This window comes from Nyctereutes procyonoides, unplaced genomic scaffold (assembly GCF_905146905.1).
Source record: "Nyctereutes procyonoides isolate TBG_1078 unplaced genomic scaffold, NYPRO_anot_genome, whole genome shotgun sequence".
NCBI classification, from domain to species: domain Eukaryota; kingdom Metazoa; phylum Chordata; class Mammalia; order Carnivora; family Canidae; genus Nyctereutes; species Nyctereutes procyonoides.
Genome location: NW_026575051.1, coordinates 6,333,999 through 6,357,869, shown reverse-complemented (window position 1 = coordinate 6,357,869; position 23,871 = coordinate 6,333,999). Strand labels below are relative to the sequence as shown.

Genomic DNA, 23,871 nt, shown 5'->3' with positions numbered 1-23,871 from the left:
CCTCTGAGTCTTTCCAGACCTATTCCTTTGCAAGAATAGTGATTCCTGAATTGTCATCCCTGTCGTGCCCCACCTGAGTTCCTTATCCAGAGTCTGTGAACACAATACAGTGGCTGCACTAAACCACTTAGTTTTGGGGTAGTTTGTGCTATAGCAATACAGAACTAGAACAGGAAAGGTGTTGGGGGAGAGTGGCCGGACAGTCATTGGTTATCTGTTCTGCATTAGTTAGGGTAATACTAGCTGCTGTAAGATACAAGCCCCAAGTTTCAGTGGTTGAGCTCAAAAGAAGTTTATTTCTTATATACTTGTCTAGTGTAGTGTTCCTGATTGGTGGATAGCCTTTCATTGAGTCATTCAGGAACTGAGACTTCTTTTACCCTGTGGCTTCTCTCTTCCCCAGGGCTTGCAGTCCTTTGCATCTACAAAGTAAAACAGGGAAAGACAGAATGGAGAAGGCACACCTGCTTTTTAACTGTCTTGTCCCCAAAGTGACATACATTCCCTCTGTTCACATTTTCTTGGAGAGAACTGGTCACATAATCCCACCCAACTCCAAGAAAGGTCGGGAAATGTAATCCCTGGTTGATCAGCCAGTTCCCAGAAACTATCCTATGGAAAGGGAAGCATGAATTTTAGTGGACAGTGAGCGGTTTCTGGCAGACTTTAGAACTCAAGTTTATGAATTAAAATGATCATGACAAAGCTTTCTCTTCTTCTTCCTCTTTCCCATTTCCTTTCTTTTTATCTCCCTGGAACAGAGGTGCGGTATAAGGAAGGAGTACAAGGGATCCCATTTTGCTTGCTCTGTGGCTTTCATGTAAGGTCAAGCCTTAATTCAGTGGGAAACCAGAAGCTACTATGGCATGGTGGAGAGGTATGTGGAGCTCAGAGCCAGGTTGCCTGAGTTCAAATCCTAGCTCTGCTACTTATTAGATATGAGACCTTGGGCAAGATATGTGACTTCTTCAAACTTCACCTTCCCCACTTATAATAAGAGAAGGGTGATGAAAAGGATAACATCAACTTACAGGACTGTTAGGAAGATTAGTCTGGTGAATTCCTGTAAGATAGCTTTGCTTGGTACACAGTAAGTACCCAAGAACTGTTAGCTACTATTGTAGAAGAATGGAGTGTCAGCTTCTGCAGAAGCCACCTCCTGCAGGTATAACATCTCTCTCCCTATGCCTTCTCTATGTTCTCTTGTCTAAGACATGAAAACAAGATGTCTTCTCCTCTTTAAATTGGTTTATTATAAAGTTAGAAATCCCTTCAATCAATTTTAGACTTCTGTTACCCATCTCCAAACAAGATGGGTTTTTAAAAATGTCTAAAGCAAATAGTTCCCTCTGTGAACAAGGGCTGATCCATTTTGGGGGCACAGCTCTGCCCGTTGATTTGAAGCATGGTTCCCCACTGTGAGGTTCAATAAGGGTGAGGCAGAATTTTTTTATTATATTTTCAAAAGATTGAGCAAAGAAAGGGATCTTGATGTAGCATCTCAAGCAGAGTCCTGTGTTTCTCCTTCAGTACTCTCTAATCCTGAGATCACAGACCAAGTTTTCAATAGACTGCTGCCTTTAGTCATCTTGGAGGAGGGGTGGGCAGTGAATACACAGATGGGTTCTCTAGACTTGGAGAATTCAGGGTGTCTGGGGGGAGGTAAGATCCCAGATGGAGTGATCCAGCCTGTGTAGGGGTGGGGCAGCGGGGTTGATGCCTCCACATTCTCATTCACTCAACCTTTTCTCTTACTTTACCATCTCTTCTCTGCCCACTCCCAAATGCAGACTCTGTGCTGAAAGAATCAGGGAAAGATGCCTTTCATTTTTCAAAGGAAACTGTTTTAGAAAACCAGAAGTAGGGGATCCCTGGGTGGCTCAGCGGTTTAGCGCCTGCCTTTGGCCCAGGGCGCGATCCTGGAGTCCCGGGATCGAGTCCCACGTCAGGCTCCCGGCATGGAGCCTGCTCCTCCCTCCTCCTGTGTTGTGTCTCTGCCTCTCTCTCTCTCTCTCTATCATAAAATAAATAAATAAAACTTAAAAAATAAAAGAAAACCAGAAGTAACTGAGGAGGGAAAAGGGGACCATCTGCTTTAGACAGCTTGTGTATTAAGTGCTATTTTGTGTAAACATAGCGTTCTAAGTATACGGTTGTAAGATATTTCTGAAACCTTTATAGAAAAAGTTTATTACATTTTGGAAGTGCTTATAATGAGTCATCAAGTTCACTGTATTCTGGTGGTAACTTAGTAATAAAGGTGGATGTTTCACTACGTGAAAGTAGTGTTGTAGGGAACTGCCACATTCCTTTTTGGTTGGGGCTCTGGCTGTTTAAGCATACATATCCTTTAACTTGCCAAGGATCAGTACCCACTTCAAATATTTATTACCCTTATGATTTTTATTGCAGGGGAGAGGAAGAGAGGAAAGGAGGAGGTAGGCAAGACAGAGGGAAAGAAGGCAGTGGGAATCAGGTTATCAATAATTACTGCCTTGTTTTCTTCTCCTTATAGAGTTGACTTCAGGCTGTTTATTTTGCAAGTAATACATGGTATCAGGTGCCTAACATAAAATAGGCTTGTGGTGACTTACAATCGAATCCTATCACTCTGAGTTGGCTATTTTTGGACTGCAAAAAAAAAAAAAAAAACCCACAAAAATCCCTAATTTGATTCACCTTTGTCTAGGGTTGGGGGAAGGGAGGAGGAAGTGGGAATGTTTCTCACATGGAGAACCTTGAATTCTATAATCCAGGGTTATAACGCAATTCTCATCACATTTTTTTGACTTACAAATTTACTGCATTATCAGCTGTGGTATTTATTATTCAAGACTTGTTGAAACGTGCTCAAGTTTATTTCAGCTAGCAGCAGGCTTAGCTCACCCATTTCAATAACATGAAGAGCTGTGTTTTTCAAATTCAAGTTAATACTCAGTAATGAGGGCACCTGGATGGCTCAGTGGTTGAGCATCTGCCTTTGGCTCAGGTTGTGATCCCAGGGTCCTGGAATCGAGTCCTGCATCAGGCTCCTCCCAGGGAACCTGCTTTTCCCTCTGCCTGTATCTCTGCCTCTGTTTGTGTGTGTCTCATAAATAAATAAAATCTTAAAAAAAACCCCTCAGTAATGAGTCTTGATTAGCATTTTTGAAAAATGCAATAGAACAGGTTATAGGCCACCACACCAAGGAAGAGTACACACTGTGAAATGTTCATATTTGTGTGTCTGTGTTGGTGTACTGGGCTCGGTGTACAACATATTTTTTACTGTATGTTGTGACAAAAAGGTTTGGAGGATTTCTAGTGCTAGACAAGATGGAGTAAGCCCATTGCAGTCTCTCTCTGCCACTAAAGATGACTTAAACTGCTGGACAAAATATGCCTGAGAACTCTGAAAAGAAAACAAGCAGGCAAATTAGGGAGGGAGTCAAAGCTTAAAGAAGCTATCCATAGGGGGTGAGTTTCTCAAAATTTTTCCAGTTTTTCTCTCACAGCTTTGACTTCAGAGGAGGTCCCAGTTAAGGTTCACAGCAGCAGAGGTAGCAAAAACTGAAAGAAACCTAAAAGAAAACAAATCTTGTTTCTTCTACTCTACTCGCAACAATTCTGACCAAATGTGTGGGTTTTTTCCCCCCTCATCAACCAATTCTCTAGCTCTCTGGATGCCAACCGCATGTCCTACCACTCATTTCTGACGCTACCTGGAGCTAGCACAGCACCCACAGGATCAGGGCTAAGTCTCCCCAAACTGTCCCTACTTCAGATGCCAGTCATCTACCCCTGGTTGTCACTTGTATATTGACCAACTGGCTACAAATTGGGGCACTCCCATAACCCCTTCCTCAGGTTTGATAATGTGCCACAAAATGGCTCACAGAACTCCAAGAAACACATCTACTGGTCTATCATAAAGGAATATCTAGATGAAGTACATAAGGTGAGGTCTGGAAGGGTCCCGGGTTTAGGTGCTTTTGTCCCTGTGGAGTTGGGGTGCATCATTCTTCCTTGCACATAGATCTGTTCACCAGCCCAGAAACTCTGTGAACCTCTTTGGTAAAGGTTCTGAAGGGAGGTTTCATCATGTAGCCATAACTGATTATTAACTTGATCTCCAGTCCCTTTCCCCTCCCCAGAGGATGGGGATGGGGCCAAAAGTTCCAAGCTTATGGTGATGGCTTAACCTTTCTGGTAACCAGCCCCCCCAACTTGAAGCTATCCAGGAGCTCACCATGAGTCACCTCCAAAGATGAGGAGGTGAACAAAAGATGCTCCTATCACTTAGGGAATTCCAAGGGTTTTAGGAGCTCTGTGTTGGAGACCAGGGGCAGAAACCAAATATATATTCCTTATTATGTTACAAACCACATCTCTCTGACCAGGTGGCTTAGGAAGTGTCCCTGCGAGCCAGAGCCAGAGAGTTGTGGGGGGAATTACAATTAATTTTTTCTCCCTCCCAGACCTGCCCCAAGGGCAGGAATCAATTGTGCAGCAGTGTCAGCACTAGTATGGCAGCAGAGAAACACCATAATTCTGGCTGACTAGGAAACAGAGCACTGGTGAGCCAGAGAGTATAAGGGGAATCTCAGGGAAAAGCCAGCTACAGAAGGGGAGGCCAACTCTGTGTATGAACTGGCATACGTTTTGCATTGTCAGGAAAAACCCAAAGCAGCGTGGCAATGGCCCACAGAAGTTGAGAGAGAACTTGCAGTTTGAATCTAACTGGGTTGATTGCCTACTAAAACAATACAAAACAAAATGAAGTCTGTGTTTTCGAGAGCAGAGATCAGCAAACTTCTTCCATAAAAGGCCAGATAGGAAATATTTTAGGCTTTGTGGGCCATACAGTCTAGCACGACCACTTAACTCTGCTGTTGTGTTGTAAAAGTTGCCAAAGACAAGATGTAAATAAATAGCATTGCTGTGTTTCAATGAAACTTTATTTATGAAAAGAGGAGGGGGATTGAATTTGGCCCAGGAGCAACAGTTTGCTGACCCTTGCTCCTTGCTCTAGAGTATTTTTAAATAAGACCTGAATTCTCACATGTAACATTCAAAATGTCCAGGATACAATCCAAAATTACTCAACACCTGAAGACCTAGAAAAGGGTGATCCGTTTTTAGAGGAAAGACAATTGAAAGATGCCATCCCCAAGATGACCCAGATGTTGGAACTGCCAGACGAAAATGTAAAACAGGTATTACAGGGATCCCTGGGTGGCGCAGCGGTTTGGCGCCTGCCTTTGGCCCAGGGCGCGATCCTGGCAACCCGGGATCGAATCCCACATCGGGCTCCCAATGCATGGAGCCTGCTTCTCTCTCTGCCTCTCTCTCTCTCTCTGTAACTATCATAAATAAATAAAAAAAATAAAAAAAAAATTAAAAAAAAAACAGGTATTACAACCATGCTCCATGAGGTAAAAGTAAACACACTTGAAGGAAAAAACAGTCTCAGTAGAAAATACAAACTATAAAAAAGAATCAAATGGAAATGCTAGAACCAAAAACCAATATATGAAATAAAAATTCACTGTATGGGCTTAACAGTAGAATGGAGATGACAGAAAAGCAGTCAATGAACTTAATGATGGATGAGGAGAAAGCCCCTAGTCTGAAGAACAGAAAGGAAAAAAAGTGAATAAAACAGATTTTGGGGAACTATAGGTCCAACATTCATATCACTGGAGTCTAAAAGGAGTGAGATTGGTACAGAAAAATATTTGAAGAAATAATCACTGAGAGCTTCTCAAATTTGATGAAAGACATAAAATTATATATTCAAGAAACTCAAACCCAAACAGAATACAACTCCCCCAAGAAAAAACACAACTCCACAAACAAAAACCCACACTCAGATATACAAACTTCTGAAACCCAAAGTAAAAGAAAAAAATCTAAAAAGCAGTCTGAGAAAAACATGGTGGTTCCTCAAAATATCAAAAATAGAATTATCATATAGTCCAGCAATTCCATTTATGGGTATATACCCAAAAGAATTGAAAATAAGGTCTTTAAGTGATAGTTATTAAAGATTTATTTAATTTTGAGAGAGTGCTCGTGTGCATGTGAGCAGGGGGAGGGGCAGAGGAAGAGGGAGAGCAGCAGACTCTATGCTGAGTGCACATAGCCAGATGCAGGGCTCGATCCCAAAATCCTGAGATCACAACCTAAGCTGAAATCAAGAGTCCGACACTCAACCGACTGAGCCACCCAGGAGCCCCTCTAAGTGATATTTATATACCCATGTTCATAACATTATTCTCAAAAGCCAAAAAATGGAACCCAACTGTTCAACAGATGGATGGAAACAAAATATGGTGTGTGTGTGTGTGTGTGTTGGAATATTATTCAGCCTTAAAAAATGGAAGGAAATTCTGATATAGGCCACAAATTGAATGAACCCTGAGGACATTATGCTAAGTGAAATAAGCCAGTCCAAAAAGACAAATACTGTATTATTCCACTTATGTAAGTTGCCTAGAGTAGTCAAATTCCTGGAGATACAAAGTAGAATGAATGGCGGTTGCCAGGGGCCATATGGAGGAGGAGATAGGGAGCTGTTGTTTCAGGGGTACAGAGTTCTAGTTTTGCAAGTTGAGTTCTGGAGATGGGTGATGGTGCTGGTTGCCTGACAATAGGAATATACACTGAACACAACTGAACTGTACACTTCGAAGTGATTAAGATGGCAAACTTTATGTTATGTACGTACTGCCATAACTTTTATTATTTTTAAAAGATTTTATTTGTTTATTCATGAGAGACACACAGAGAGAGGCAGAGGCACAGGCAGAGGGAGCAGCAGGCTGCTTCCTTTTTCTTTGTCCCCTTTATCCATCCTGTTGCTTGGCAAGTGGATGCAGTGGCTGGAGTGCTAGCTGCTCTCTTCCCGTGAAGACCTAGAGAAGGAGTCCAGGTTCCTAAAGACTGTGAATCAGACCCATCATACTAGCCCTGGGTGGCCTACTTTTGGGCTTTCACGGGAGGGAGAATTAATTTCCTTTGTTTTTTTGTTTAAGATTTTACTTATTTGAGAGAGAGAGAGAGAGAGAGAAAGCACGGCCAGGTGCTCCAAGTGGAGGGCCAGAGGGAGAGGGAGAAGCAAACTCCCTGCTGAGCGCAGAGCCCCTTATGGGGCTGGGTCTCCATCCCAGGACCCTGAGATCATGACCTGAGCTGAAGTCAGACACTTGACTGAATGAATGAACCACCCAGGTGCCTGGTAAATTCCCCTGTCGTGTAAGCCACGATTATTTTTTTGGTTTGTGCTGCATGTTGCTGAACGTAATCCTAATATAGATCCTGATTACTGAAACTAAGCAACACTCTCAAAGGAGTCATAGGAAGAAGTTCTGGGTGAAGAAACCATTCAAGTGTTTATCACAGGGCTTGCTTGGCACGTGGCAAGGTACTCTATAAATGTCAGTGGTTAGGTCCCATGTTCATTTTTGTATTTTCTGCAGGATCCATCACAGAGTAGATGCTCAGTCCTCTGTGACTGCCTGGTGATTTTCTGTTGATCTCCTGCTTGCCCCACAGAGGACTTGTCCCCTAACCCTTACTAATACCAGCAAGAAAAACCCGAGGAATGGGGACCCCTTTGGTTCCAGGTTATACAAATCCATGGGTGAAAAATCAGCAGTGGAGGAGGAAATACACTATTTATTTACAATTCTTTCACTTTATCCACAATTTCCATACAAACATAAAAACTAAAAAAATAAAACCACCACTTGGGAACACAGGTGTCTTTCTTTAATTAGTCCAGTTGATGGAGGGCCACAGCCCTCTCACTCTGTGAAGGAGACCATTGAGGCACACTGAGGGGGAAGAGGAGACGGTTAGGAAGAATGCCTGAGAAACAGCTCCAGATGAGAATGTAACATGCCAGCGTGGTGGAGCTTCACTGGCAAAGACTCAAAGGTATCACCCACCCGGGGACACCGACCGGCTTCCCCAGAGAATGACGGCTGCTTGCCACCATACCCCCACTGCCCCTCCACTACGGAACTCCAGAAATCAAACAGGCGCCACCCATCTCATGAGCTGGGTGGGGTATGAGGGTGACAGTGGGGGATCCTGGATGCCTCTCACTGAGAAGAGCCCCAAACCCCAGGGAGACACAGAAAACCCCTCTCCTTGGCACGGATGAGTCAGTCACAGCTTCTGTCTCGAATATGATGCTGACTTAAAACGGAAAGACAAAGGCTCTCCCCCAGCCTCCCTGGGGAAAGGGAAGGGCTAAAAACATGCAGGAGGGCTTCTGCCTCTGGACCCGCCTCTCTGGGAGGCGGCTGGGCTCCGGTGAGAGGTGGGGGGCTCTGTCCACCCCTCACGGGGAAGGAGTGGGGCAGATGCTCCACAAAGAGCTGGGGAGGGAAGAGAGGAACACTCTGAGACACTGATGCTCGGGACAGCCGCCACCGACTCTTGAAGCAGCTCCATCTGCTCGGTGGCCTGCACTTGGCAGACTCCCACTTTTCCCCTCATGGGAGGGCACCCAGAAACCAACCTGGAGCTGCCAAACGCACCTGCCTGGCAACTTCCTCTGTGCTCGTGACCTAGATTGCTTTCACATGTTGATGCACATTATAAATATAAAATCATATCTGCTACAAAGAGGACATATATTTGTACATCTTTACCCATATACATAATAACACAATTTACACATAATATCTTGGAGTGGGTCATCATGGAAAAAGGGTTTGGAGAGGTATAAGGCCCCTTCCCCCCTCCCTGCCCTGATCCTTCTCAAGGGACGCCTGTATACTTGGTCACCGGGGCCCTTCCCAGCTGTTTGTCATGGGGCTGGTCTGGATACATGTAACTAAATGGCTGATGGGTGTGTACACCCACATATACACACAGACGCAGGCACACACAGACATCTGGTGAGAAAAGGAAAAAGAAAATTCCTAGCCCTTGGGTGCAGGCCTCTTCCCAGAGTTAGAAGCATCAGTACCTCCATCTGAGGACAACAGTCTGAAGCTGCCCCTCACTGGCTCAGACAAGGGCAGAAGGGGAAGGGCTAGGATGGGAGGGGGCGGGGGCAGGAGTCTTGAAAACATAAGGCGTTTTTTGACCTGTGATCAAATCAAACTATGTCACAAAAAGCAACAGCATCAGTCAGGGGCCAGGAGGCGAGAGACAGTCAGCCCATGTAGGGACAAATCCCTGAGCCTTCCCCTTCTTTTGTCCAGTTTCTTTTAAAGGGGCAGACAACCCTGTACCTCCTTTCCTGTCCTCTCCCAGAGCTGGGCCCATCCACATGTCATGGAATACTGAGAGTGGTCCAAGAAACACATCCAGAGACGTGGAGTGGTGGACAGGCACGCCAGAGTTAAGACCTGGGCGGCGGATGTGAGCTTTTTACAGCAGGAGTGGTTCCTGGCCGGAGTCCACGGCTCGCACAGTGGCCACAGTGATCAGATTGCCATCAGAGATGGGGACAGTCTGGGTCCCCCTGAGGAGACAGCACCTATCGGCGGTAGTGATTAGGGGCATCAGCGAACATATACTTTAGTCTGTACGCCTCAGCGAGAAGCAGCCCAATCTCTTCGTTGCCCCAGTGTATCGTAGGTAGGTTTTGTAGCAGCATCAGGAGACCCTGGAAGGCCAGAAAAGAAGCTTTTTATCATGCCGGTACTATAGACCAAGGGATCAACAGGCCCTGGAAGGGGGGTTCCTTCCTTCTGGATCACACATCCCATAGGGTCAGCTCCCTCCTCCCAAGCGGCACTCAGCCCCCAACTCCCAGTTCACCTTCAGGAAGCTCTGAAAAGCCTCTGTTGATTCTCTCGTATCCACTAACACCTGCCTCTTTTAAAAATACTATAAACAGAGAACGACACCAACAAATAAAGGTATCTAAAAAGAGAAAAAAAATCACGCATCATCCAACTATACCTCTATTTTCAAGTTTTTCTTTTCAGCCTTTTTCTCACACACCTATTCCCTTAAATAGCTGTGATAATAATTAGGATTTTTATATGCTTTTTAATCATCTCCTTTTACTATAACTTTAGTGTTTTTCCATGCAGCCTTCAAAAAATGACTATTGTCAGTGTTAGTATCCCATCATGTGGCTATACTCTTAATTTACTCAACCATTTACCTTTTGTTAGATATTTGTGGCTATACTCTAATTTACTCAACCATTTACCTTTTGTTAGATATTTGTTTCCTTAAAAAAAAAACTTTATTCAAAAAAACCCCTTTATTCATATTCATAAATGTGTATCCTTTTGCATTTGCTACATTCCTCCTAATCCCAGGGTTCACTTCTAATTGTATTAGCCTCTGCCCTATTCTCCAGAGACCGCCTCAATCTACCTGTCCAGTTTATTTTCTAATGCCCATGCCTCCTCCAGCTAGGTCCATTTCAGCCGGGTTGATTTGTGCATCCATGGTTTTAATTTATGTTGTTCCTTTAACTTGGGAGACTTTCTCTTTTCTCCTCTACCTATCTCAATCCTATTCTGTTCTCAAAGCCCAGGTCCCTCAAACAGCTCCAGAGAGACAGCCTGTTAAAGAGGATATTAGAAATAAAAAGAGAATGAGAGGTTGTCTCTATAATTTAGTTCACTACACTGCTGCTGTTGCTACTCAGTGTTCTTTATCCATTCCCTGCCTTTTTAAAAAAGTCTGTTTACTTATTTATTTTTAAGTAATCTCTACACCCAACATGGGGCTTGAACCCACAGCCCTGAGGTCAAGAGTCATGTTATAAATAGCAAGACAAAACCCAGAGACATAAGGAGACAGGCAGACTTGATTACATATAACTTCAATATGTCAAGAGGTGCCGAAAATCAGGTTAAGACATAAGAAACTGACTAAAATATTTTGTAACACTTTAAAAGACAAAAGGTTACCATCCGTAATCAAAAAGGAGTCCCTACAAATCAGTAAGAAATAAAGAGCACCAAATAGGAAAACAGGTGAGTCATATGGAAAGGTAATGGGAAGAGTGCCCATGGCCGACCCACATGCAACGAGTATTTTTTTTTTTCTTATGATAGTCACAGAGAGAGAAAGAGAGAGAGGCAGAGACATAGGCAGAGGGAGAAGCAGGCTCCATGCACCGGGAGCCCGATGTGGGATTCGATCCCGGGTCTCCAGGATCGCGCCCTGGGCCAAAGGCAGGCGCCAAACCGCTGCGCCACCCAGGGATCCCTGCAACGAATATTTTAAAAACCTTGCTTTTAGCTGATCTGGACACTCCAGCAATGTTTTGTAGTTTTCAGTGTAAAGGTCTTGCATATCTTTTATGAGATTTCTGCTTTTAGAAACTTAGCTGTGCACAAAGCTGCCCGTGGCACATCACTACTATGTATGGCCAAGATGCTTAAGATCCCAATCCTGGGACAGTGTAAGCCCTGGGTTCTGCCCTAGACCACTCCTTCCCCACTTCCCAGAAAGTAGATACCAATGGAAGAGTGGAAGCAGTTATCTCAGACCATAAGATTAAAGCCGTGTGTTGAAGATGGCAGAGCAACAAGACAGAAGAAATCTGAGTCCCTGGCACTTTGGTGGCGGAACAGTAGTCCTGGACTTACACTTAGACTACTTATTAAACAAGAAGTAAACAACTATCTTGTTTTAAGCCCCTGTAGTTCTAGGGTCTTGGTTACAGTAGACAAGTTTATATCATCTTAATAAACACAGGCTGTATTATCAAAACTAGAAATGCACATGGGCTTTGATCCAGCAACTCTACCTCTGTCTCCCTGTCTTAAGGAAATATTTACACTCCCCCACAAAGGTCTTCACTGCATGCACCACTGCTTCAAACAGCGGGGGTTATCCACATCATGATATACATGGCAGCACACAGAACAAATGAAGGAGAAGGACATGCGCCGAGGTGGAAAGATAATTAAGACATTTTTAGGAGTAAAAAAAAAAAAAGCATCGTAGAAAAATACTTATATAATGACCCCCCTTAGGTAAATAAGAAAAACAATATATTTCTATATGTATACAAAAAATCATCTAGAAGATGAGGAGGTAAACTGTTAACCATGGTTACCTTCAGCGACAAGAGACTTTCACATTTTTCCCATTACACTTCTGTATCATTTGAGCAACCCTGTGTTTTCAATTTTTACAATGAAATTTTTTGAAAAAGATTTATTCATTCATTCCAGAGAGAAAGAGAGAGCGAGGGAGTGCATGGGGGCAGGCCAAGGGAGAGAATGCCAAGCAGGCTCCCTGCTGAGCAGAGATGGGGAAGGGACTCTATCTTAGGATCCTGAGCTCATGACCTGAGCCAAAACCAAGAGTTGGATGCTCAACTGACTAAGCCACCCAGGAGCCCCAACTATACAGTTTTTATATATTACTTATACAGCAGAATATTCTGTGGTGGTTTTGTATACTAACAAGTAAAAAAGCAAAAAATAAATTACTTGTAACTTCATAATCAAGAGGAGGTCACTTTTAAGCATTCTAGCATATTTCCTTCTGAAACTCCTTTTTCTGCACATTTTCCATAGTTGAAACACTTTCTCTATATAATTTTGAATCTGTTTAGCATTTATCATAAACATTTCCTCTAATATTAAAAACTCCTCATAGGTACTTTCTTGGCCAAAGAATTTCTCATGATGCAGATATACCATAATTTACATCTTCCTGTTTTGAGTACTTAATTATTTCTGGTTTTTCATTATAATGAAATTATAACGAATGCCTTGTGCATAGAGCCATATTTTAGATTATTTCCTTGGGGCTGAATTCCTAGGAATGAAATTACTATGTCAAAGAACACAAACATTTTAAAGGTACTTAACACTCATTCAGAAAATGCATTCCAGAAAAATGCTCATTTCCCTAGATCTCCACCAGCACTGCATACTCTGAACAAACACATTTTGTTCATTGTAAACCTCTTTCCTGAGATCTCGAAGCTTGAGTACAGAACTCAAAAGCCTTAAGTCAAAATGGTCATGAGCTCACGGGAAGAACACAATGAGAAAGGAATCACGCTACACGCTTCTCTATGTTCATACTCCTCTCCCCGACCCATCTTGGTGGCTGGCATCCACTTTCTATTTCCCAAACCCTGCAGGTAACCACCCCTTACCACTGCATTCTTGTTACTGAAATTCATTCAAGCAGATTCATTACTCAGCTAGTTACTGATACTCACTCAACCCACCCAGATACTACCTTTGCTTTTAAAAACGCTGTCAGCTAATCTAAACATCTCTGGAGGGCGCTTTTCTCATGGTTAACAATTCTCCTGGGTTGTCTTGGCCTGTTCTATGTCTACCTTGTTTTTTGTTTTTGTTTTTAATCTAAACTTTTTTTTTAAATTTTTTTTTATTTATTTATGATAGTCACACACACAGAGAGAGAGAGAGAGGCAGAGACACAGGCAGAGGGAGAAGCAGGCTCCATGCACCGGGAGCCTGACGTGGGACTTGATCCTGAGTCTCCAGGATCGCGCCCTGGGCCAAAGGCAGGCGCCAAACCGCTGCGCCACCCAGGGATCCCTTTAATCTAAACTTTAAAAAAAAATGTTGCCCTTGTAATGCAACTATTCTAATTTGATCCTCACCTTTTCTGTACTTCAGACTCTTTGGCTATCTGGAGAAGCCCATGGATCCCTTTTCAGAATGACGGTTTTAAATACATAAAACACACAGTATCACAAAGAAGACCAGTTAAATTGAAACAATTATTAAAATATTTTTACACAGATTTATGATACCATCATAGATGTGCTTTATTAATATATTCTAGAATAAGATCTAATGGCAGATTAAATACCATTATTTCAAAGTAGTAGCGAACACAAACAATGTTGAGATATCTGTAACAACTTCGTAGGATAGGTAAATTTCTGCAATTAGTGACAAAAGTTGGTACTGCACATATTACTGTGTTTTCTTGGCTACATTCATCATTGTTGGAAACGCTACTTTGAGTTTGGGGTTATTGGAAATAAAGATGATATTATGTTTCCATTCATTTCTAGGGGTCCTCTGACTTCTTTTTCTTTTTTTTGGAGGGATCCCCTGACTTCTAAACATAGACCCTAAGTTAAAGTCCCTTGCTCTTGTAGCTTGCCCTTCTTTTGATTCCCACCACAGCAAATAAGAATTCTTATACTTCCCTTCAGAGTAAGTTTATTTTTTTAAAGATTTTGTTTGTTTATTCATGAGAGAGAGAGAGAGAGAAAGAGAGAGAGAGAGAGAAGCAGAGACAAGGCAGAGGGAGAAGCAGACTCCATGAAAGGAGCCCGATGCAGGACTCAATCCTGGGACCTGGGTATCATGCCCTGAGCCGAAGGCAGACATTCAACCACTGAGCAACCCAGGCTTCCCCAGAGTAAGTTTAATACCCAAGTATCTATCTTAATGCTAATCTTCTATTTTTAGCTTATTCATTGGAAAACATTTCTCTCTCTCTCTCTCTCTCTCTCTCTCTCTCAGTACAATTTGCTTTTTCATTATAGAATTTCAGTCCCATTTTCAACCAACCTGCTGGGTGAGGTCAAATTGCTATCCTATTTCCTTTTTTTTAAGACTTTATTTATTTGAGAGAGAGAGAGAGAGAGATCATGAGCAGGGAGCCAAAGGCAGACGTATATATATTTTTTGTATATTTTATTGGAGTTCGATTTGCCAACATATGGTATAACACACAGTGCTCATCCCGCCACGTGCCCCCTCAGTGCCCATCTCTCAGTCACCCCATCCCCCCACCCACCTCCCTTCCCACTACCCCTTGTTTCCCAGAGTTAGGAGTCTCTCATGTTTTATCACCTTCTCTGATATTTCCCACTCATTTTCTCTCCTTTCCCCTTTAAAACCTTTCACTATTTTTTATATTCCCCGAATGAATGAGACCATATAATGTTTGTCTTTCTCTGATTCGAAGGCAGATACTTAACCGACTGAACCACCCAGGTGCCCTGCTATCCTATTTCTTGAGGACATACTTCATTGACTCAGAACCAACCCCTGCCCTCCATGGAAGGGGAGCTAAAGGAATGGTACATGGTTAGCCTCATCCAGAACATAAGCAAAAAGATCCTGGGAACTTGCGAGCCTCAATGAAACCCTTGGGGTTTCAAGTGTTTATCCTACCTATCATCACAGCCAGCAGTTCCAACCAGGCTGCAAAAGTGAATCGACTGTACGAACTCTTAGAAATGCTTGGGTCCAAGCTTCATCCCTGGAGTTTTGGATTCTAAAAACCTGGGTAGGACCTGGGAATAACATTTCTTCAAAGATCCCAGTAGGCAACCAGGTGTGGGGTTACCACTAGAGGGATTAAAAAGCTCTTAAAGGAAGAAAAGCATTATTGGGATGCAGACCAAACAGTGAGATCCCAAGGAAGGAAATGTCTAGATGTTACACAGACAGTGAACGACCTTTCGTTAAATAAATCAAGGTAAATCTATAAAATAAAATATCTTGTAGCCAATTCGGTATTTTAATGTTTTCACAGTTTTTGTACAACCATGTACTCATGTAATGTGTAAAAAGTACAAAAATGGGGGAAATGTAGATGTACAGTTTTTGACATGATAGAACATCCACCATATTTTGTAAAGTGATAAAAAGGGGTTACAAAACAAGAGTATATAAAATGGTTGCATTAATGGTTATATACACACAGCATGTATTTATTTGTATAGATTTGCATGGAGAAATGTCTGGAAGGAAATCTATCATCTGTGTGTGGTGAGGGTTCAGGTACTTGGTCTTTTGTCCTCTTTGCTTGTTGGTAGTTCTAATTTTTCTATAACGAATACCTATGCCTGCACAATTGATTAACGATATAGGGGTAATCTCTCTAGAAGAGAATATTCTTTGCTGGGATAGAATCAATCTATAATTTCCAACTCCTCTCACCTTGCTAGAAACCTCCAAGAAGCCTTGAAATTTAATCCTGGCCAAATTAACACGCCTGTGCGCCCCTAGGCAGGAAGGCGCAGCATGAGGAGGCACTCTGCCACCTAGTGGCTATTCCTAGGAACTGCACCCCTTATCATAGAGCCGCACCAATGGGAAACCCGGCCCAAAGCATTATCGATAAATTTGGGATAGTAGAAAAAAATTAGAAACTAAGTGGCTGGGGGAAGAAGGTATTAATCACAAATCAGGTGCTTTTATCTAGGAATAGAGAATATATACCGTGGGGCAGGGAATAACTGAAGATTTACTACAAAGCCAGTCATGGGAGCACAAAGCATGACACGCAATGGCATGAAATACAATAGTCATGACAGGACAGCTTATGGCGCAAACAGCAGAGAGCAGCTCCAAATAAATAGGAAGGGACCAAAGAAAAGTTGGAAATGGCTAAAATAGCAGAAAATAGCCTGACCTTGGTACCGACTGAGAATCCAGAGGATCCTAAAGGAAAAGGAGTATAGCAGAAAAGGAATTGGAGCTATGGGGGTGGAGGAAATGATAATAAGATAAATGAGCCAAAGGAGAAGGGATAGAGGTTATAACCCCATATGGAAAAGGTACAGGGGAAGCCCATTAGAGTATGTCTAATAGATGGAAGAACTTCATCCTAGATGAAGAACATCAAGGGTAATAATCATTATAGTGACAGTTACCATTTATTGAGCACTTACTATATACCAGATGGGGCTCTAAGTGCTTTATATGTGCTCTCTATTGACTTACTTAATCTTCACATCAACTCTACGAGATGCATAATATCACTTCCATTTTACAGATAAGGAAATCGAGGCAGAGAGATTAAGGAATTTGTCCCAGGGTCGCACAGTAGTGCTGGGCTGGAATTTGAACCCAGGCACTCTGGCTCTAGAGGTAGTGCACATAACCACTACAATATACACTGCTTGCCCTGGTGTAAGAAGAGAAGTGGGGCAGGATATAGTAGGAACAAGAAGAAAGGAAGTCATAGTAGAGGCTGTTTGAAGGAGACGTGGAAGAGCTGCTTGATTTTACTCAGTGATAAGAACCAAGCACAACCAGACAGGATATGGAATGATTAACAGCAAAGAATTTAAAGACCACATAAAATATACACTATTAAGTAAGATACTGTCTGTAAAATCACTTAGCAATACTGGAACACCCTTTGCAAATGTAAAGTGTATTCAAGCATGTAAAAATATTTTCTTAGTCAAATAAGCAGCACTTTAAAATAAATCCTTCGTTTTGAAAATCAGCGAGGTAGCAAAACAATTCCCCTGGTTACAATATAAACTTCCAAAAACACGTCCTTGAATGTAAACTTTTTGAGAGTGTTCATTGGTTTTCTGCCAAAGTGCATTTAGCAAGTTTCCCATCAGAGAAGGCTATGCTGTGTCCCCCTCAACGGTATGTTTTATGTCTACGGACTGTGCCCTTCCTCACGCCAGCCTGCTTTGGGTGAAAGATCTTCAGTTCCCAGGGCTCCCTGGGTAGGATTCAAACTGACAATTCGCTGGATGTCTGTAAAGACGGGGCCTGCATTGGACAACGTTCCGAAATCCTACCCTCAAGTATCTGCAGAAGTGGTGGGTGGGTGCCATTGGGTTGAAGGGATTTACTTATATCTTGTTTGTTATCTAGGCCTGGGACACTTTGTAGGCTTAGCACTGTTTGCATTGAACAACTCTGGCCTGCCTCCCACAAGACACCTGCAGAATAGGAATGTCTCCAAGGTTTTCTTCTGCAGGATGAAGGCAGATTCTCAGATCAGCCGCCACTTTGGTTTAGGGTCATCAGCTGGCCCCACTGACTCCTTGTCGGTTCTCTTTTTATACGAAGGAATTCTGATTATTAGCCTTTGGAGTACCCTGCACTGTGCTTCTCAAAATCAGTTTGGAGCCAAGACCTTGTTGGCACCTGTCCAACATCCTGTGGGTCCCATGCTCTTCTGGGTTCTCAGCGATGCTGCTTTTTCTAAGATGACTTTTTAGACTGGGGCAATGATGGGTAAATCCCAGGTGGGTAAATGCGCCTGACTCAGGCGCACACACACCTTTCCCACTCATAGTGGAATAGTTTTCAGGCTCCCTGTGGGTTACTTAGTACAAATTTTCTTTCTTTTCTGTTTCTTTCTTTCTTTCTTTCTTTCTTTCTTTCTTTCTTTCTTTCTCTCTCTCTCTCTCTCTCTTTCTTTCTTTCTTTCCTCTCTTTCTCTTTGTTGCTCTCTAATATAAACTAAGGGTTTATTACAAAATACAAAATGGTAGTTTATCAGGGGTTCAAGAAAAAAAGAGGCCATAAGCCTGCCCTGGGCGAGGCTGGGGGCCAGAAGCCAGGCTCAGGAACTGGCCAAAAGTCACTGGTTTACAACCCCCCGGCAGATTGTTGTTCAGGATTGCTGCCACCAGGTTCTTATCTTACTGCTTGTATGCTGCGTGCTCCAAGGAATGGATCCCTGGTGTAATGTACATGTCTCTCTTGAAATGCTGGGGTAGGGATCACCAAAGCCTGACCTTGATGGACAGCATGCTATAGTGCGGGAGGGTGGGTATGAAGGCCATAGCCACCGTATTCTCAGGGTCACTCATCTGAAGCCAGACTTGTTGTATTACATTCAATTTTTCTAAAGTCTGTGGCAGCTCTGGGACATTGATGGAGCAAATCAGATCAAAGACCCCGGGCACACTGCTCACGGGAACCTGCTTGTCCTCTTTATTCATAATTCCCAGGTATTCTCCAGAGTGCTCACAGATGAGGAGGCTGCTGGTCTCCAGTTCTCCAGGAAGCTGTTCCCACCCTGCTGCTGCCCATCACCGGGGAACCGCTGCCAACCTGTACAGGTGGTCTGTGCACACTTTTTTCCCCGAGTACCCACAATTCAGCATAACTCACGTTCTTCTAAATGCACACTGTATTTTTGATTTTTGGAAGTGTCTTCTTCTCCCTTCCAGCAACTCCTTTTGTTTTGGTCTAACTATGTGGTGGTGTGTTGACCCACAGAGGGCCTGCCACACATTCCCTCACTCACAGAACTCATTCAACAATCTCCTGTCCTGGGTTCACCTGTTAACCTGCTTTGGGAAGCCTCTCCCAAAGTCTGACGCCCACAATCTGCCCTGATGATGTACTCTATTGCTGGATGTCAGGAATAAAAACATGTTTTCCGGTGATCAAATTCTGTGGCTCTGCAAGCTCATTTAACATTCCAGCTTCAGCCTTAGCCAAAGGGCAGGAAAGTACAGTCTCTGCTATGATTCACTGTGACTCCCTAGTTCACTCTGCTGGCCTCCTGGGGTGGGACCCAGGCATCCGTCTCCTTCCATCTCCAGAGAGCAGGCAGTGCAAGTCAAGGCCCAGACATTCCTGGGCCAGGCTCTAGGGCCGGGCTGTTGATATGATGAAGAAAGGGGGTCAAAGATTCCCCCTGATTTAGGGTCAAGCCCAGAATCAGGTCTTGCAGCACTGTCCCCTCCTACTGTGCCCCACTGCCTTCTCTCTGCCTCTTCCCTCCGCCAACACCGCAATCTCCTACCTCTACAGGGCCTTCGCTCTGGCTGCATGTCTGCTAGGAAAATTTGCCGTGGCAGATCTTTGTGTGGCTGGCTGCAGCTGCCATGTCCTCTCCCTACCTTACCACCAGGGAGATGGCGCCCAGCAAACTGCAGGCCAGGGACAAGTGCTGAGGAGGGCTGTGTGGGGCAGCAGGCCTTCCAGCTCTCAGCTGCTCAGGCTAGGTCCCCAGACAGTGCCCTTTGCTCACCTCCTCCTTCGAAGGCCAGTGGTGGCAGCAAGACACCTTAATAGGCCTCCCTGGGCGATAGAGCTCTCTCTAGGCTCACAGCTGGGGAAGAGAGGCATCCAGTCCCTCCCTTGGCAGCACACAGCTGTACACAGGAGACTTGCCAGTTATGATCAGGGTGCTCACATCCAAGGCAGACCTGCCTCTGACTACCACCAAAACTTCCCCTCTGCCAGGGTGTCCTACCGTCATCCATCCGTCACACCCCCAACACTCAGTGTCACACAGTCTCTTGCACAGCCACTCTCCTCACAGTCAGTAGCCCTAAATCCTAGGGTCACCCTTTTCCCTTCAAGCACCCAAGAGACAAATAACATCAGGATCCTCACTTAATACCAAGATTCCTATGTGAGAAAGGAAGAATTTATCCACATTGGTTTAGGTAATTATTACATGGCCAACTGTCTATTTAGTAGGCAGATTTAATTTTTTTATTATTTATTTGAGAGAGCCAGAGAGCACAAGTGGGGGGAATGGCAGAGGCTGAGGGAGAAGGAGGCTCTCAGCTGAGCAGGGAGCCTGATGGGGGACTTGATCCCAGGACCCCATGATCACACCCTGAGGTGAAGGCAGAAGCTCAACCACTGAGTCATCCAGGTGACCCTAATAGGCAGATTTTAGTGTTAGTTTTTCTCCATTATTTACTTTCCTCAATGGTGGCCTCATCGCAAACTGAACCATGTGGCCTTCTATCATGCACTCTGCTACAACTCTTTTTTTTACTTTTTCAGCGAGGCATAACTTACATACAGTAACTACACAGTCTTAAGTGTACATCTGGATGATTTTTATGTATGTAGCCACCACTAGATCAAGATAGAGAACACTTCCCGGGCCCCAGAAGATTCATGTTCCTCGCCAGTCAATACTCCCTCCACAACCAGTGACTTGACAGAGATCTTGAAAAAAATTTTACCTGTTCTTGGACTTCACATAAATGTTTTCCTACAATCTTATTTCCAAAGTTATAATGATACCTCTGAATATTTTTTAGGAGCAAAATATTGGCTTAACCAGGGCTCCTTGTAGAATGGGTGATTCCAAGGTGGGGCAAAGAAAATGTAAGCTAAGAACATCTCATGGCACCAGAAAATAAGGAAGTGCTTTAAAAATGACAGGATCATGGAATGCCTGGGTAGCTCAGTGTGTTGAGCATTCAACTCTTGATTTCACCTCAGGTCCTGTGATCAAGTCTTCACGTCAGGCTCCGCGCTCAGTGTGAAGTCTGAGATTCTCTCTCTCCCTCTGGCCTTCCCCCTGCTTATGCGTGCACTCTCTCTAAAATAAAATCTTAAAAAAAAAAAAAAAGAGATGGGATCAAAAGACATCTTAAAGGAGCACCCAAGGGCCAAAGCTGAGACAATCTAAATAGCAAAATAATGAGTGTCTAATAACCCATGAAAAAAAATAAACATCCATTAATCTATACTGATATAAATAAATACTTGAATAAATAAAGGGGAGACCGGGACAGCTCTCCCTTACAGAAGAATGGCAACTAATAGATACAGAAGAAGTGGTGAAAATAGAAAATCTCCATTAGGCAAACATCTTACAGGCAAGAACCGTTAATGGATATTAAGATTAGTGGGTGACATAATGATGAGAAACAGTGGAATTATATAGTATCAGTGTTTCCCCAGAAGATACTTAATAATTACCAAAGGGGAAATAGTAACTTTACAGTGGAGAAGTCTGGAGACCAACCTAAGGCAAGTGATTAAGGGCAGGAGGAATGAGACATGCCAACGCCATGGGCCTCCAGATGATATGAGATCCTGAGAAGAACACATCACCTCTGTGGTTTCTTCCCCAAAAGGTATGATTCTCAATGTCATTGTAAGAAAACATCAGACAACCCCAAAGTAAAGGTCATCCTATAAAATAAATAATCACTACTCTTTAAAAGTTTTGAAAATTTTCTTTGTCAAGGAAGACAAAGACTGAGGAACTGTCCCAGATTAGGATCCTAAATTGGATCCTGGTCTAGAAAAAAGGCATTAATGGGAAAACTGGTAAAATTCAAATAAGGTCTGTAGATAAATAATATCTTATCAACTTGAAGTTCCTGGTTGGTTAATTATAGTATAGAAGATGTAAACATTAAGTGGATATGAGTGGACTATTTGGGAACTCTATTTTTGCCACATTTCATAAGTATAAAATTATTTCAAAATAAAAAATAGAGAACACTTTTTTAAAAACCTGGTTTGAGGGGCACCTAGGTAGCTGAGTTGTTTAAACATCTGCCTTCAACTCAAGTCCTGATCCTTGGCCTGGTCAGGCTCCCTCTCCCTATGCCCCTCCTTCCAACTCATTCCCTCCCCCTCCCTCCCTCTTTCCAAAATAAATAAATACATCTTAAAAAACAGAAACAAAAACAAAAAAACCCTGGTTTGAGTGGAGTCCCTCCTCCTGGGGCCCCTCCTGCATCTGACATTCAGCCCCTAGAGCGCTGGTGGCTCTCTCAGGGCCTGGGTGGGGCTCCAGTACTTCCCAGACAGAGGCCCAGACCCGCAGCTCCAGCAACTTGCACACAGCCCAGAACTCCCTGTTGCCTTCAGGCATGGTGGTCATTCGGGCTCCTGGGCTCCATCTTCCCACGGAGACAAAGGAGGGAGGGCAGGAAGAGGAGTGAGAAGTCACAGGTCCTTCTGGCAGCAGCAGAAGAAAAACCCAGGAGTCAATATAGTAGAACAAGAAGAGGTTGTTAAACATTTACTTTGTGAGAAGAAAGTCTGAGAGTGATTGTCAATGAAAGGGGAGAATGGTGGAGGGTAGAAGAAGCCCTGAGAGGGGGAGGAGGAGGCAGTGCCTGAGGCAGGCAGGGCAGATCCTTGCCTGGGAACCTTGAGTAGCTACTGTGTGAATTCAGCTCAAGTGCCCCAGTTGTCTGGCCAGGCCCCTAAGGCAGAGGCAAAATAACACAATCCATGTGTGTGGCACGGATTCTGGGTATCAACCACTTACTCCTTGGGTGACCTTGGGCTAGTTAGTTAATCTCGCTGAGACTCAGTTTGCTCATTTGTAAAATGGGAAGGAGGGTGCAGTTATTATGATTTACCTTGTGGGACTATTGCAAGGATTAAATTAACACAGTAAGCATTTAGGTTAGTGCTTAGAACACATTAAAGTGCTAAGAATTCTTTGTTATTCCATTGAACCTTATGAAATTGCTAGTATCTGACCATTTGGGCCTATAAAAACAATGCCGTAAGCCTCACCCCAATATTATCATGATCCTTCCATTAGACCAGCCCAAGCTGAAAGCCAGAAATGCCAAGGGGCACCCCCATGCCATGAAAGAGCCTTGGCCCAGATCTGTTAGAAGCTCTCATTTCAAGAGGTCCATGGCTCAGAAGATGGGCCATCCTGCCACTACTTCTGTGTACTGAGCTGCCTCAGGTCCCCTTGCTCAGAGGTCTCAGGAAGGAAATATCCTCAAGTGATCCTCCTGTCATCAGTTCTTGGTCCCCTCTCCCAGGCAATGTGAATCCAGATATCTGCTCAGCTAAGGAGAAGTAGGTGCCCTTCCTTCTGAGGGCTTTTGCCACAGCTGTGACACTGCCCTTTGCCCCACACCCTTTGACACCCCCTCTCCAGTCCTGTTTGCTCAACCAGCTTGGTAGTTTCTCCCAGGATCAGGTAAGTAAGTCACATGGTTTACTCAAAAGTCACACATCTACTCAGACGTGGTTCCTAAAACTGTCTTCACCTCACTGAGTACATTTCAGGGAGCAATAATAATAATAAGCGCCCTGTTCTGAGGCTGTAGGGCAACTACACCATTCTAACTGCTTCATGTGTATTAACTGTTTAATCCTCACAATAGCCTTAGGAGGTAGGTACTCTTATCCTCATTTTACAGGTAAGAACATTGAGGCACAGAAAGTCAAGTTACTTTGCTTAAAGTTGCACACCTAGAAAGGTGGCAGAGCTAGGATCTGACCCCAGGCATGTTTTCTTTTCTTAGCCATAACATCATGGAACTGTGGGGCTGGGAGGGACTTTGCAGATTATCCAGTTTAACTGTCCCTTCCATTTCGTCTAAAAGAAAAAGGTGACACTCCTCGAGTAGACTAAGTTACGTGTTAATAGAGCAGCAGGCACAATCCTCATTGTCATTCTGTGGGTTACTGCAGAAAGACCTCAAATCCATCA

The 23,871-nt window shown here is 43.6% G+C and overlaps 1 protein-coding gene across 4 annotated transcripts in view; it reads right to left on the bottom strand.

The window, feature by feature from the left end:
* Positions 1–299: 299 nt before the first annotated feature.
* TBC1D22B (TBC1 domain family member 22B) overlaps positions 300–23,871 on the bottom strand; it is an 84,455-nt gene continuing 60,883 nt past the window's right edge. Inside the window, exons 13-14 of one of the 4 annotated variants that reach the window (XR_008665067.1) lie at positions 9,763–9,867; positions 9,533–9,607 (exon numbers count right to left, since the gene is read on the bottom strand). Coding sequence is in view for 2 of the 4 variants with exons in the window: in XM_055330021.1 (XP_055185996.1) it covers positions 9,479–9,607 (129 nt within the window). In the remaining 2 variants the exon portion in view is untranslated. Of the gene's footprint in view, positions 423–7,639; positions 9,608–9,762; positions 9,868–20,883; positions 21,001–23,871 lie in introns of those variants that run through there. The other 3 variants (XR_008665068.1, XM_055330022.1, XM_055330021.1) reach the window with 3 other exon arrangements.